The 16,928-nt window shown below is 38.6% G+C and overlaps 1 protein-coding gene across 1 annotated transcript in view; it reads left to right on the top strand.

The window, feature by feature from the left end:
* The window catches only part of LOC122812216 (adhesion G protein-coupled receptor E1-like), a 1,201,768-nt gene that overhangs the window by 662,491 nt on the left and 522,349 nt on the right, over positions 1 to 16,928 (top strand). Inside the window, exon 15 of the mRNA XM_044084558.1 lies at positions 13,542 to 13,709. Coding sequence (XP_043940493.1) covers positions 13,542 to 13,709 — 168 coding nt within the window. The remainder of the gene's footprint in view (positions 1 to 13,541; positions 13,710 to 16,928) is intronic.

Raw genomic sequence — 16,928 nt, forward strand, 5'->3', positions numbered from 1 at the left:
TGTGGGACACCTGTCCCATGAGACAGAGCCCTAACCAAACTAGACCAGACTTCATATTGTACTGAGAGCCTGTATAGTCTCCCTGCAGGTGGCGGGGGCCATGCTTCTTAACTAGGAGCCCAACAAAGACCTTGGACTCCTGAACACCCCAGCTCCACAATCAGAGGCAGACACCCTCTCCAATGACATCACCCATGTCTATACAAGCTCAAGCTCAATATCTAATGTGCATTTCCTGCCTATTCAACTTTAAATATCATGTTTTTCTGCTAATTGTGCTTACTGAGAGTGCACACTGTCTACTGTTTGATACATTTGAAAAAGCTCTGCTCCACTTACCATCATGCAAACAAATGCACTTGGTTTACCATGTTTGTGTGATGTTAGCAGAGCGCAGCTTTTTAAAATGTATCAAACAGTAGACAGTGCACACTCTCAAGCAATGCATTTCCAGGGTTATTTCATATCCAGCCATTTGTGCAACTCTGTTATTCAACTGGTAGAGCAGAACTATGCATTCATCAACATTTTGTCATATCAATAAAAAGTGAAAGTAAACATAACTTGACATGGAACAAGTGTAAAATGTATTTGAACGCAAGACCATGTATACAGTAATTATAAACTTACAGCTCTTGCCACAAGAATGTTGAGACAGCACATCTCTATGTAGCACTTTATTTGTATAAGCTGCAATGTCAATACAATATAAGAAAAGTTTGTATACCCTGTACATGAATCCAGAGCCATCTGCATTCCAGTCTGAAAATTAACACCTGTTACCACAGGATTAGTTACATGGGATCCCCTATATTAACTTGACAGTATTAGCACAGCCTCACTTATCAGGTTTGCGTAATGCCCACTGGTATTAATTGAAAACATCTGGTTTCTTATTTTGGATGTCTCGGTCATGTCTGATACATGGGTGGTCTGATACATGGGTGTTCTAGTTGGCACAAATGATGTAAGCATAGCCAAACCATTTTGTGGCAAGCACAGCATCGCACAAACTTGGAAGTAAAAAAAAAGAGAACATTGCACAATTACACATACAATATTAATTAAAAATAATCCTGTATATATCAAACAAGGGAGAAGAAACTGCCCTGCAATCAACATGTTGCAGGCAGTAAACTTACACGAAAGTGCATGACCAAGCAATAAGTAATCTAGGGACAAAGGCCCGAATATATGGACAATTTTTAAATACTGCTCTTACAAACTTAGAGAATGATAGGTTTTGCATTCCCATGAATTTTCTGAGGTGTATGAAGTCTGCCTCTCAAATGTCTGTTATTATTTTCTAACTTCAGTCTTCAAAGATTTGGGAATGATTTGCCAGAAAACACATAAGTTTTATGAACAACAGGCCACAAACATGAGGCACACATCTGGACATTCTGCAAAAATCTGTACAGTTGAGAAGTATGCAGAAGTACATGATAGAAAATAAACCAACAAGTAAATCCAAAAAATGGAATGGAGTCCACTGGCAAGTATATACCAATACAGAATGGTAAAAACAGTCCTTTATTTGAATCTAAACGATTATTAGTATTCACCAACGTAAAATAATAAGCGCATTTGTCTCCAATTATACAATTCAGGAGACTTTATCAAACAACAAAGTGCTATCTGCATTCACAGAGAGGTTTCCCAGCCAGATGCATTGGTGCATGCCGAGAAACCTTGTTTAAGCTCACAGAGCTTGCTTAATATTCATTGTGTGCCACAGCCACCTGGACTACTTCTTGTACATGGATACACTCCATGGAGCCGACGTGGAGTTTACTGAATCCTGGATTAAGACTTGCATATCAAATTTCAAAAATGTTCTTCATATGAAGCAGTACACAACAAAAAATGCATGGAAACTGGTAAAAACCTTTTAATAAATGTTTAGTGATTTTGTCTTACAACATAGATCAAGACTTCCTCAGATCCACAATAATAGAGAAGCAAGAATATGTCCAAGAGTCATTTGCAATTTGCACTATGTGAACAAATATAAATGGATAGAAAATACAGCAAATGAGTTATTGGCCAGCTTTACATCCACAATCTCTCATGCACATAGGTATAGGTTACTAGATGAACACATTAGTAGCAGGCAGAGCCGTGGACAACCAGGTAGCTAGATTGTTCATGAAAGAGAGGGAATTTCCTCTTTCATTCCCAACCTGCTAATAACCATGGTGGTCCCAGCCTGAGGGGGTAATAGCAGGGACACTTAAAGATGGAGACTTTCATGTTTGGGTGAATCATTAAATGAAAGGTGTGAAGGCTGCCAGCCTAGCCATATAGGATTTTATACATGATTCTATCATTTGTAAATATGAATGTTGAACTACAGACTTATTTTCTTAAATGAAAGAATATGCTGTGAAATGTGAACTTAAAACAATGTAACAACATTGCCCTCTGCTGTAAAGAAAGCTAAGACAAGCATTTCTTGTTTGTCCTTTGAAGTTCAATTTATTTCATGACTGTCTTTGATGTTTACAATTTGGCTCCGGCTGGGCTAGATGAAGACTTCCTGTCTATTGTTTTAACTTAAGAAATAATTACTAGAGTTTACATATGGAATGTCTTTTATTGATGTAGTTTTCTGCACCTGCAAAATAACAAAAGAATGTAGTATCTGTCAGCCTGGGATCCCCAGGAAAGTGTAAATTTATGTAATGGGAATCAGGACTGAAAATAGCAATTTAAACAGAGAGAATCAGAAGGCATTAAGCATTTTTGTCTTGACCATCCAACTCACCAACACTCTGCCTGTTTTCTTATGTAAGTGATCTTAGACTTGTGTTTACTTTTAGAAATAGCTAGGAACTAGAAAGCTTAGACTAAGTGTTTTTTCTGTGATGTCAGATCTGTACTACTGAATTATTTTAAGTATTTCTGTGTGATCTCTGAACTCTTGATAGCTCTGTGTAGTAGAAAGTATTGTCTTGTTTTTTTAATATTTATTATTAAATATTTTAAAACCATTTAACTGTAGCTGGTTTGTGTAGAGATAATTTAAGCTCTTAAGGGTACTTGCATGCCTTTGGTAAAACTGTACAAAGCCACTCTAATAGCTGTATTTATTATTTATTATTTTATTTATTTTACATTTGTTAACCGGGCTAGTCCAACTGGATACATGTCCATTTTCAGTGGAGGCCCGGGGAGAAAAGCTCCAAGTTAAAAGACATTCTATAATACATATTGAAAAATATACAGAAACAGAAACATCTAATACAAAAAAAAATTAGCACATGACATAAAATAGAATTAATCATCTTCAATGTAACAAAATTTACAAAAAGCACTGAAAGAAAATGAGTAGAAGTGTTCAGCATGGTAAGTATCCCTGTAGCCCTGTAGCCCTGGGTTATACTACCAATTGGATAATAATATTGTACAGTAATAATTGAACGCCCCTTTAAGGGCCTTTGAGTATCTGATAAATATTAGCTGGGTGGTGGCAAGTGGTACTACCATATAGTCAGGGTAAAAGGGGTACAGCTGGAGAACCTGTGCCAGCCTTCCCCAGGAGTGTCTGTGTGGTTGTATAAACTTATCTCAAAGTGTGTGTGTGTCAGCTACTTTGGCAGGGACACGAAGCACTGGTTGGACAGAGAGGGTGCTGGAGATTTTAGCTTGCCCAGCTGGCTGAGATCTGGACCCTATAGCTGTGCCAGTGGGGAGTCTTATTGGGGACCAGGAGAGCAAGGGAGTGATCAGCCCTGAACTGACTGTGATCTCTGTGTGCTGTTAAGGGAAATTGCACTTTAATGTGTGTATTTGTTATCCTTTCCTCATATATGAGACGCCCTCACTGGTGTTAGTTGTGAGGATTGAGGCTCCTTGATTGCTGGGCCAGGGCATGGGCGTCACAAAAGGGATAAGAAAAGAAAAGATTTGTTGTATTTGTTTATAATTTTCTATTTTTCCACCTGGAATGTTTATTTGTGTCCCAAAGGAGAGTAAGAAAAAGGTGAGAAAACAGCTAAAAATGGAGAATCAAGTAAGGACATTAATATCAAGACTGATACGGTATAAAAATAACATAATGTATCACTCATTCAGCTCAAGCAACTGCATGACAAAGAAAAACACTTGTTTTACTGGGATGGTATCAATATTATTGACATAGATTAATGGGTTAGGTCATCATCTTGTAGACATGAGGTACAGGGTTTGATTCTGACTCTGGGTTATTGGTCAGGATTAAAATGGTCCTGAAGCGCAATTAACTAGTGTTAAACTATGAACCTAAAACATTGGTTAAAGGCAGTTTTATGTGCATTTGGCACAATGGTTAAGTTCTTCACCTCACAGGCACAAGAGACAGAGTTTGATCCTAACTTCAGGTTATTGACTAGGCTTAAAATAACCTTTCAGGACAGTTACCCTACTATTCACCCATTGTGTAGTTGGCATATGGTTAAAGTCTAAAAGATATAAGGTACAGTGTTTGATTCTGATTTTTGCTTATTCCCTAGTTTGGTAATAGTCCTCAGATTAATACTTACCTATGAATTTAATGCAAACATTGCAACTATCAATGTGCTGGTGCATTGGACATCAACAGACCTCCTCTGTATTTGAGGGATATTTCTGCCATTTATTTGCTTCATAATGAAATCCACCAGTCTTTAGCTCCAAAGGTCATTATATCATCATAAAGTATGCCAGATTATTGTATCCCAAACTTGGCAATAAACAAACCGTTATAAGTGGAATTATTTGCTTAAATGCATAAATCATTTTCAGAAGCTTTGGGAAAAATTCTTTGTGGCAGTAAGAGCATGAGTGTTGTTTTTGTACATTTTACATTGGCATCTCACTATATTTATGTATGTCTGTATGTATGCTAGTTTCACTGTGCATTGGTCCAGAACTACAGACCGGTCATCTGACACAATGTGCAGTTACCCCCCCCCCCCCAAAAAAAAAGGGCTTCTCAAATTTGAAGACCAAATGTAAAAAGCCTTGTCAAAGATGACAGCCAGAAAAGCTCTTTAACTTTGAAACCGCAAGAAACTGACAGCAGCTTGCTTCAGTTAAATGACCACGCACTAAGCAATTCAATGCTTCACCACAACAAGCAATTCTAGTACAGAACTCCTGAATCATTAGCATTTGCAAATTGTGTCACTAACAGCTTTTACCTAGAACAGACACTTTCATATTTGCTACCATAGTTGCACCTCTGCATTAATCTTCCAGATTGTTAGAGTTAGTCTTGTTACTTTTGAAATATAGTAACTTTATGTGTATATATATATATATATATATATATATATATATATATATATATATATATATATATATATATGCATTAAAAATGCTACTGCACTGTCTCTTTGTTGAATTTGAGTTATTTGTCTTACTTGACATACATATTGTCTTTATTTATGGTTTGGTTCTTGCAATAAAAAATGCACCTGCAATAAATAAGGATCTAACAAGCAGGGAATGCAAATGTTCCATTGAATAAGCAGTCTGGTCCTGGGGACAAGTTGGCAAGAATAAACTTCTTGTTGGATGCTGGACCAAATCAACAAAAGAACCTAGTGGTGGGTTAGACTAAGAATGACATGCCAGAGCCAGAAATTAATTTTCTTAACTAGTTAAGATTTGAAAAATTGTCTGGTCCAGCCTTGAGATTGGCATCCAGAAGTACCATGGCTGGTGCAGTACATTCTAAACCAAATGAGATGTAGGTAAACTGATGAACTGGATCCAGGAAAGAATTTCATTTATTTGTCAAGTTTACAGTGGGAGCATACTAATAAAAGTGAATAACTCAGGCATGTTTAAATAGCAAACAATTTAAAAAAAAATTCCCTTGTATAAAATATTGATGCACACATTAATTTACACAGTTGTGAAGCATGAGACAAAGTGGAAAACAAAAATGGGGACTGTAGCGCCTGCTGCATTTTTGGCATCCATTCTATTTATACTGATCATAAAAAGGCTACAGAGAGTCCAGGGAAGTAACTTTAAAAACGGTCTGAATGGCAAACCAAGTAGAATGATGTGGATGGTCTCCATGGTTAGGTTTACGGATTGCTCTAAGAAGCTGGTGGAAGATTGATAGGAATAAGAAGGGGGCAGATAAAAATAGTCTCAGAAAAAGATTTATTTATTTATTTAGCTCCAAAGTATTACAGATTATTTTAATAATAATAATTTACAGTCTTTAAAAATAATACAAAAGAAAACACATTTTAAATAATTATACCAACTTAGATATAATATGAAAATATTGCTTAAGAACTGTTAGAAGTTATGTGACAGTGATTTAACTTAAGAGAAATTTTAGCCAGTTTGTAGAGAAATTAGAGATAAGTTGATATAATGCAAACAAGGATTACAATACAAAGTGAGAGAAAAGCAGGCTTATGGCATATTTAGTGAGAAAGCCAGGGGACAGAAACTAATATAAGTAAGGAAGTGAGTGAAGAAAGAGATGCAAGGTATGAAGAGGTATTTGTTCACATTTAGGGATATAGTTTATCCTGGTGTTGAGCAAGAACAGAGCTAGATGATTTAATAACAGAAATAGCTGTCTTTGTGCACAATTCTAATGGTGCTGCAAAAGTAAATAGAGCCATTTTCAACATCATCATTTGTATCATGCAAAAACAAAATTTCCTACCCATTTGCAGAGTTAAAGAGAAGATATACAGGTGAGTTTGAACAAGGTTTAGGTAAAGGAGGTGACAAGCTGAATGGCTTGGAAATGTGCCTTACAGTCAGCATCAAGTGAACTGGAGATGGAACCGGGTTGCCAAAACTAAGGAAGGTTTGAGATAACAGGTGTTGACTAGAACTGTAGCCTTGCCAGAAGCAGTAGTGCATGTTGTAAGGCTGAAATATAATCAAAAGTTGACAGACAGGTTTGGTTAGTTACCAATGAAAATAACTTGTACTTGGAACCAAGCTACTAAAGAAAGCAACTTGAAAATAGGACCAAGACAACAACTGAAACCATTGAGTCTTATGTTTATAGCTCAGGGCTAAGTAGGATGTTGGCCAGTAGAGAAGGGCTGCCTATAAACTCTAAGACACAGTCTATAGCATGATGTCTTAGGGTCATATTGCAGTTGGTAACCAAGCTAAAGGAGACATGAAATCTGGTGGCTTTGAACTAGTAACATATGGAAATAACTTGGACACGAACCAGGTTGACAATGAAATGAACTTTGACATTGGATGGAGTCACCGCTGAATGTTGTTAGGGGGGCTAAGAGTGGCAGGTCAATGCCAAACAGGATGTTGGCCCAAGAAAAAAAAATGACGGCACTCTATGTGGCTGCGGCTGTGTCAGCTCGTCAGAGAGATATGTTTAATCTGTATTCTTTTTCATACAAAACTTTAAGAAAATCACTTTCTGGGCTTCTAAGTGGAAGTGCAATAACTTACAGCAGACAGAAGTGTCTGGAAATTAAGCAGTTAACATGTTCATGCCACTGGCTAGATTTCCTGCAGTCGGCAGAGTTCCTGGGGCCTACTACACTCAGAAACATTTGAGCTGTGCATTTTAACCCAGCATGCCTTAAATTTTATTTATTATTTGCTTACTGAGAAAGTCCAACTTGGAACAAAGCCAATTTTCAGCGGAGAGCTGGGGAGAAACACTCCAGATGCATGTCTTTGTGACATGGGAGAAAACCGGAGCACCAAGAGGAAACTCAGAGGACATGCAGACTCTGTACAAAAGGCATCCCAGCCGAAAATCAAACCAGATAACCTTTTACTGTGAGCTGATAATGCTACCACTGCACCACTGTGCCATCCAAAAAAGTTAGCATGAGACAGAAGGTTCTGGCACACTCAGGACAAGACAGAAGAAGAAAAGATGTCAGAGAACCAGAAGGGGCTGGAGGGTTGGAACTGCTGCAAAGCTGAAAATAAATCCTCACAAGCCTGCTCTGTCTTCAATACTGCTATCAAAGGCATGCTCGCTGGACAGTAAAATGGATGACCTGAGGCTGGAACTCTTCAGCAAAAATAAGGTGAGAAATACCTGTTTAATGATGATTACTGAGATGTGCCTACATAACAAGATCAATGATAGTGCTGTTAGCTTAGAAGGTCTCATACTCTTTCATGCAGAGGGATGTCAAGGTTTGTGTGGAAAGGTCAAGGGAGGTGGAGTCTGCATCTATGTGAATGAAAGATGGTGTAAGAACTGTGAGATTGTTCAGTCACATTGCTCTGGTAATCTAGAGTTCCTGTCCTTAAAAATGCAGATCCTTTTATATACCTAGAGAGCTAAATGGAATATATGTAACAGTGGTAGGGTATATATTCCACCCAGTGCAAACACCACTGAGTCAGTGAGCAATTTTTACAACTCTTTGTGCACTGCAGAGGAAAAACTTAGACTTTGCACACATGTTTGCTGGTGATTTTAATCAAGTGTATCTGAGAGAGGTGCTACTCTAGTACTATCAATTTGTAGATTTTCCTACAAGGGATGCAAGCATTTTGGACAAGGCATATTCCAGTATCAAAGATGCCTACAGAACAATACAAAACCTAACTTAGGAAGCTCTGACCATCTTACCATCATGCTTCTGCCAGCCTACAAACCAGTTCTGATCAGAGAAAAGTCCACAGTTAAGCAGATCACGGTCTGGCATGAGGGGGCTTTGGAATGTCTCCAAGACTGTTTTGATAGTACCTATAGTACCTTCTGGGACATTTTCAAAAAGGCAGCTATGTCAGATGAACAGGTGAACATTGATGATTATATGGAAGCAGTAATAGCTTATATCGCCAAGAGTGTTGATGATGTATCTGACATTAAAAGCATCACAATCAGAGCAAACCAAAAGCCATGGTTCAACAACAAAGTATATGCTGTCCTGAAGGCAAGAAATGCAGGATTCAGGGCCAAAGACAAGAAGGGTCTCAGCGAAGCTAGAGCAAACCTAAAAAGGTTCATTAAAGAGGCCAAGAGGCAATATGGAAAGAAATTACAAAGTCAGTTCGCAGACATGAGGGACACCATGAGTCTCTGGCAAGGGATACAACAGATTACTGACTATAAAACCAGGTCAGCTCAGTGTGAACACAACATTGAATTTCTGGACAGGTTGAACTCCTTCTTTGGCAAATTTGAAGAGAAGAACAACGTGGCTGCTACAAGGTTACCTATCAACCAGGAGGAGGCGATGCTCAGCCTTAACTCCAATGAAGTGAGATCTCACCTTAAGAAGGTGAACCCCAGGAAGGCTGCTCATCCTGAGAAAATACTGGGCAAAGTACTTTAAGGCTACAGACCAACTATGCTCAGTTCTAACTGATATTTTCAACACCTCCATTATTCTTGGTAAAGTTCCCTCATGCTTCAAGGTGATGAATATTGTCCCTCTCCCTAAAAAAGCTAATCCATTCTGCCTGAATGACTACAGACTGGTTACTCTAACTTCAAATATTATAAAATGGTTTGACAGGCTAATTAAAAGGCATCTGTCAGCAAACCTTCCATCTGCCTTTGACCCTCCGCAGTTCGCTTATTTGGCTAACAGATCCACTGCGAATGCTATTTCAATGGCATTCCACCTCTCACTTGATCATCTGGAGGGAGGAAACAATTATGTCAGGCTGTTGTTTATTGACTTCAGCTTGGCATTCAATACAGCGTTTCTAATGCAGTTTATTGACAAGCTTGTACATCTTGGAGTTAGGTTCATAGGTTCATATGTAGGTACTAGGCTATCGGCCCTGGGGCCTATACAAGCCCAGCCAAAAAGGTACACTGGATTTTGCCACCCAAGAAAATTATTTTCCTGTGCCACTGTTGAGCAGAGCCACAGAGGTGATCCCTGGGGTGAATTTCCTATTTCCCATCCAATCATCAAGATTTTTCTTGAAGAGTGCTAATGAGGAGCTTTGTTTGATATAGATAGGTAGTTTATTCAAAAGTATGGGAAGTCTCTTGGACAGGAATCTATCCCTCTGGCATGTTCTGTTTATTGTGGTGACAAGGTTTAGGTCCCTAAAGCGTGTAGCTCGGAGGGATTGGGATTTCTTTAAGTGGAGCATGTCCAACAGCTCTGGGTTTGACATAGCTTTGTATGTTAGGCAGTGATCACCTCTGAGTAGGCGATGTGCGACGGAGTAAAGCTGGAGTTTTTTGAGACGGTCTGCAAAGGGCATCTGTTTGAGGCTGTTAATCCTCTTTGTGAGGTATTTCTGTGGTCCTTCCAGTTGTTGTAGATGTCTTGTGAGGTACATACCAAAAGGGGCGCTGTACTCTGTAATGGGTCTAATGAGTGATGAGTAGAGGGGAACAATGACCTCTTTTTTTTCTGGATGAAAAACCTTTTGTGATGAGGTGTGCCATGTAGAAGGATTTCCTGACTACATTGGTGATGTGATTATCAAAGAAGAGACTACTGTCCACCTGTGTCCCAAGGTCTCTTATCACACTTTCAGTGTTAAGTATACTACTGGCTATGCTCTAGTTCATGGGTACCAAAGGGGATGACAATGCACTTTTTGGAATTGAGCTTGAGGCCATGGCTTTGACACCAGGCATCTGTCTCAGTGAGGCCCTTTTGTAGGATGTCCACATCATTAGGAGTTTCGATTATGGCTCCTAGTTTGTAGTCATCTGCGAACTTCGTTAGCCAAAGACCTTCTGTGTTAGCCTGTACGTCCGAGAAGTAGATACCAAGCTCATATAAAACTTGATCCTTGACTTCTTGACAAACAGCTGTAGAAAACGTGTACGGGCAACAAGACTTCAGGATGCATAATACTCAACACCGGTGTTCCTCAGGGTTGTGTGCTAAGGTATTCCTAGAAGGCATCTCTTGTCGAAATGTTAGACATTTGAGGCGTTCTTGTTAATAAAGTGCAAGCTGGTGAATTTTATATTTTTTTACTGGCCTTTTTGTCGTATTTTCATATTTTTGAGATTTTCTTGATGTATTTTTGTGTGCTAAGCCCTCTGTTGTTCACCATCCACATCCATGACTGTTCTGCAAAATACAACACCAATCACATCATTAAGTTTGCAGACAATACTATGGTTGTGGGCCTCATTAAAGAGGAGGATGAAAGAGCTTACAGAGACGAGGTCTACTCATTGATTGACTGGTGTGCTATGAACAACCTTGACCTGAAGGTAAATAAAACAAAATAAATAATTATAGGCTTCTGGAAAAGGTCAACAACACACACACTGCTCATGATAAATGGTGAAGAGGTGGAAAGGGCCAAATCTGCAAAGTTCTGGGGCGGGGGGGGGGGGTTAACATTTCAGAGGATCTGTCTTGGACTGTGAACATGGAACAGTTGGTCAAAAAAGCACACATACATCTTCACTTTCTCAGAAGGCTCAAAAAAGCAAAGTCCTAAATGAAAATAAAGTTTACTTTGACTTTGATTTCAATATTAAGACCTTGATACGGAACATGAAACATGGACAACTGGAGGGTGTTGCAGAGCTAATTGCCAACTGGTAACAACCTACAACAACTTGCATGCAGAAGACATACTGTATCAGCACTAACTGAAAAAAGTTTCAACTATTTCAATCTATGAGACCTGTTGGTGGGAGGTGACTTTTATGTAGGACCAAGTTCATGACAATAAGCATTTTGGACTTGGGACCAAGTCAGAAACAGAGCCCAGTTTGGGGGAAGGTATTAAAACAAGAGCCATAAAAGGATTTGGTTTGAAAAGTTAAGTGCTAACCACAAAACAGTGAGAGGCTGTTTATAAGAGGATATCCCGGGGCCTGTTGGCTGCTTGTGTATGGTCTGAGCCAACTGGAGAGTATAGAAATAGAACAAATGGCATATTTTAGTGAATACTATTTAGTTGGCAGATTATCATTGTGAAAATGCTGTAAGGAATTTAAGATTTGCAAATAATAAAAAAAATCTAATTGTTTTGAAATTGTATAAAGAAACCCAACTCCAGTTTATTTTGAATAAAGAGCGGCAAACAAATTAAATGGTGTATTTATTGAGAAAGGTTCTGAGCTTGACGACATCAGGCACAACTATTTTTCAAAAGACATGCTAACAAATGTAAACAAGATACCTCTCAATTGTACAGATTTTTGCAGAATGTCCAGACTTGTGCCTCATATTTTTGGTCTCTTCCTCATAAAATTTGTCATTTCCTGGCAAATCATTGGGATGATCTGAGGACTGAAGTCATCAAATAACATACATTTGAGTTTCAGACTTCAAAATTTTGAGAAAATGTATAACACAACCTATGTTACTCTAGCAACTTTCTAAGGCTAAAAGAGCAATATTTAAATGTGTCCCTATTTTTGGGCCTTTGTCCCCTTCCCCATTTTGTCAGGCTTCGTCCAGATTTCTTGCACTAAGAGGTTGAGATGTATGAAGACCTTCTATTGTTTTCTGCAAACCCTTTATCATTGTAGCTCTACTTTTGATGAAAAAAGAACTGCACAAAGCAAGTTAATCAAAATTAGCACTGAGATTAAGTAGCCATCTTCAAGATATCTAGCCCTCCTCCAATAAAAGTGCTGCACGTTTTATCCCATTAATAAAGTTCAACCACACAGATCTTTCTGACACATTTTAAGTAATTAGAATGAACCACCCCCCCACCCCCTCAGGGACAAAAAAAGTCTGCAGTTTTCCTCCTTCTGTGGCATTCAAAAAAATGAAAAACAACAACAAAAAAAAAAAAACTCCTACACATTTAACACATTAAGATCAGTTATCATATTGGTGGATGAAGTTTGATCTTGCAAGCTTCGGCTGCCTGAGCTTCAACTTGCTGATGGAGTTCCTCCACAGGAAATCATTGTCAGTGAGTTGTGCCAGAAGTGATTCCTTTTCTAGGGGAATGTCTCCCTTCTTCAAGTTGATACAACCATGGAACAAAAACCGGCACTGGAACTAGTAAGAAACACAAAATGACAAACCAGCTCTCTGACTCAGGACAGAAGTATTTAATCCACAGATAAACACCAAATAGTGTCTGTAACGGAACAACACAATACTTAAAAAACTTTAAAAACTTTTAAATGCTTTTCGTTTGTCATATAGCATTCTTTCAGAACTGGCCTCAGAAAGACTTTCTGAGGAAGTTTGCTATATGACAAATGAAAAGCGCTTAAAAGTTTTTAAAGTTTTTTAAGTATTGTGTTGTTCCGTTACAGACACTATTTGATACAACCATGGAGTTAGTGTATATATGCTCAATGGGTATGGATTGTTTTCCTCCATTTCGGAGGTGCAGGGGGCAGACTTGCCTCTCTGGTAAAACATTTTGAAAAAGTGTTTTCGGCAAGATATTTTCTACAGATGCAGTTCAGAGATTCTGACCCTCAATGCATTAGCTTTTGTCCAGTCATACTGGAACCACTAAGATCTAATCTAGACATCTTTCTCTGTCTCCATACATTACATGATCAATAAAAATCATTGCAGTTCTTAGAATTACACTTGGAATTTATCATGTCAAGTTTACTAAGATAATCATAACTGTGGTTCATAAAATGGAACATGGCATTCATTTTCCAATCATTTTAACAGATTAATAAACAGAAACCATCTATCTGTGTCTTCTGGAAAACTGATGAAAAAAACAGAAGTGGCTGGTCTACAGAAGGATGTTCTGAAGAAAATACCAATACAACACACATAACATGTAAATGCAACCATTTAAGCAGCTTTTCAGTACTAATGGCTCTCGATGAAACAGTAAGTTTAAGATTTACCATATTTTAATTTTCATGTAATTGTAAAACTTAGCTTGTGTTCTAACACATTTTTCTTTTTGCAAGGCTTGAAGAAAACGATACACTAAAGTGAAAGTTTTTTTAGATTTGATCTTTCCACTGTATTTCATTTTCACTGTTTATTTTCCATTTATATTTCTTATTTATATGTTCATAAGATCATAGGATCATAGGAGATTACTAGGCTAATGGCTCTGGGGCCCTTACAATCCTAGCCAAGAGTTTATCCCCAGAAAAGAAACCACAATCAGCACTTGTCACCCCTGTCAATGAGGGACACATGTGGAACCCCTGGGACAAATTTGTGGTTGCCCATCCACTCATCAAGGTTGCACTTGAAGAGGGTCAGTGACGTACTTTGTTTGACGTGTATGGGGAGTCTATACTAGAGATGGGACAGCCTCTGGGAGACAAACCTGTCTCTCCAGCAGGTTTTGTTAGTGTCACATATTAGATTTAATCCTTTCAATTGGGTACTACGCGAGGAGTTAGACTTACACATATGGAGCATCTCTAGTAGAGCAGGGTCTGAGATTGCCTTGTAGGCAAGACACTGGTCACCTCTGAGCAATCTGTATGATACAGAGTAGGGTGATAGCGATTTGAGCCTGTCCACACAGGACAGATGTTGGAGGCCATGGAGGTATTTCTGTGGCATTTCCAGTTGGTGCACATAGGTGCCGGAACCATAGAGTGAGGGGGGAGGGGCATCCTCCCTCTTTTGCAGCACTTGTGACCTCTCCATCCCAAATAAGTTGTCATCACGTGAACAATGATGTCAGCATGCCACTCACTTTGAATACTGTGAGGTACAGGATACTTACTATTAAGCACTATACCGTTTGGGCAGTTTATTCTCTTCAGCCACGGATTTCTTTATTTAACTGCAGAGCTGAACCATCTTTATGGACTGCCATTCGGGCAGAAACATTTATTTTCTTTTCTTCCAACTGCAGAGCCGTGGATTTCTTTAACTGCCATTCAAACAGATATATAGCTTTAGAGAGGGTGTGTGTATATTCTCTTCAGCCGCAGCTTTTCTTTAACTGCCGTTCGGGCAGAAGGATTTCTTTATGCAGAGCTGCTGCACGAGAACTTCAGTATTATATAGCTTTCAAGAGTGTGTGTGTGTCTGTGTGAAAATGCCCCCAGCAGGATACATCTGGTGGCTAGAGGTACACAGGCTCAAACCCTGTACCTTGGGTGCAGGTAAAAAGAGCCTAAAGTCCCTAGCCACCATCACTTGAGAACTTATGCCTCATATTTTTGTTTTGTTCTGTTCCTCATTAAAACTCTGGTTTTCAGGAGCAGTAAAACAAAACCTTTTATGCTAGCAATTTTCTAAGTTTATAAGATCAGTATTTGAAATGTGTCCCTATTTTGGGGCTGTATTCCCCCATTACTGGCTTTGTTCTGTATTTTTGTGCTAAGAGGTTGAGAGCTGTGGTGATAAGTGAGAACTGATTCACTAAATGATAGCCATTTATGTCTGTCTTCCTGGCTTTCAGGAAACTGCTGATTTAGCTTAGTGGTATGTTGCGCTGATTGTAGTGCACAGGGCTCTAGGTTCAAGTCTTGGCAGTGAAATGTACAGTGACAACACAACATTTTATGCAAACAACTTTCCAAAATTATACAAGCAATATTTAAAATGTGTCCCTGGTGTTTGGCCTTTTGCCCCCCCGCCAACTGAAAATAAGTGCAAAAAGTTGTGCAACATGCCTATGGCTTACACTACTGTGAGTCTGTATTTGTATTTATATATATATATATATATATATATATACATTGTGTGTAGAAGTAGACTGTTATGGAAATGTTCTGAATAAGGCAGTTTTGTCATTATTGGTACATGCATTTCACTTCATTGCCTACTGGAAAAATGTTCAAACAATAAATATAAAATGTGCTCTAACTTAAGTCTAACAAGTGTGCTGTATTATACAAAGAATATAATTTAATAAAGTAAGGAAGGTGTATCAAAGAAAGCATGTATGTTTCTTGTTTTGTGCGCAAGGGGCCTCTGATTTGAAAACAGCCTAAAGGTAATCTTTATCCACCACTGGCCAGATGCATTTTCTTTGGATGTGGTGTGGGTTTTAATGCTGTTTCAATGAATGTGAGTTTCAAGGGGAGAGAAGTTTTAATGCCATGTCTATTTTCATTGTGAGACAGTATTGCTTTGTTTAGCAGATATCTGTTATTGTTTCTGCATTGTGCAATAAAATGTAAAAAAAAAAAATAAAATCCAAATAATCATTGTAGAAGTAAAGCAGTATGCACACATTAGTATTTATGGTAAATGGGGTGAAATAGCTAGGTAATGGGCTAATATACAATAATTAGCCATGGGATAGGTAAGACTAATCAGAAAATGTTAATTCAAGAATCAAACACCAAAAGGGAAATGGCTAAGCTTAAAAAGTCCTCCAAGTGAACCTATGTTGTAGTAGTAAATAGTTATAAAAAACGGCCCTTTTTAGAACACTAAGTGCCCCTCTCACCCCCCCCCCAGTCTTCAACAGCTTCTGGTGCCTCTGGTGCAGGTGTTTGGAGAGGTACGTACCAAAAGGGGCATTGTACTCAATTATTGGACTAATGATGGAGAAGTACAGAGAGTTAATAACCTCCTTTTTTTCTGGATGCAATCCCTTTGTTTATGAGATGAGCCAAGTAAAAGGCTTTTCTCATAGGTGAATATTAGGCTCCCTGCCCTTGCATGCCATTTTAAGCCTAGCTAAATATCCTTCTTACAGGCAATCCAAAATGATAAAATGCACAATAAGTGCATGTATTAACTTTTTTTTTATTAAACTTATAGAAAACACTATCACAATGACTGCTGCCTTTCTTTTATGTATTTCCTATACTTAAACTAATTTGGGATACAAAAATATTTGTAGTTTTAAGCTGAGCACCATAGGTTCATAGGTTCATAGGTGTGTACTAGGCTAATGGCCCTGGAGCCTTTACAAGCCTAGCCCATAGGATTACCCTGGCATTGTGCCACCTGACCTTAGTTCCCAGTGCCTCTGTCGAGTAGAACCACTGGAGTGATACCTGGGGTGAAGTTTCTATTTCCCATCCACTCATCAAGATTTCTCTTGAAGAGGCCCAGTGAGGCTCTCCACTTGACATGTATGGTAAGTCTATTCCATAACATGGGCAGTCTCTGGGTTAT

This window comes from Protopterus annectens, chromosome 9.part0, assembly GCF_019279795.1.
Source record: "Protopterus annectens isolate FY-2018-M chromosome 9.part0, PAN1.0, whole genome shotgun sequence".
Taxonomy (NCBI): Eukaryota; Metazoa; Chordata; order Ceratodontiformes; family Protopteridae; genus Protopterus; species Protopterus annectens.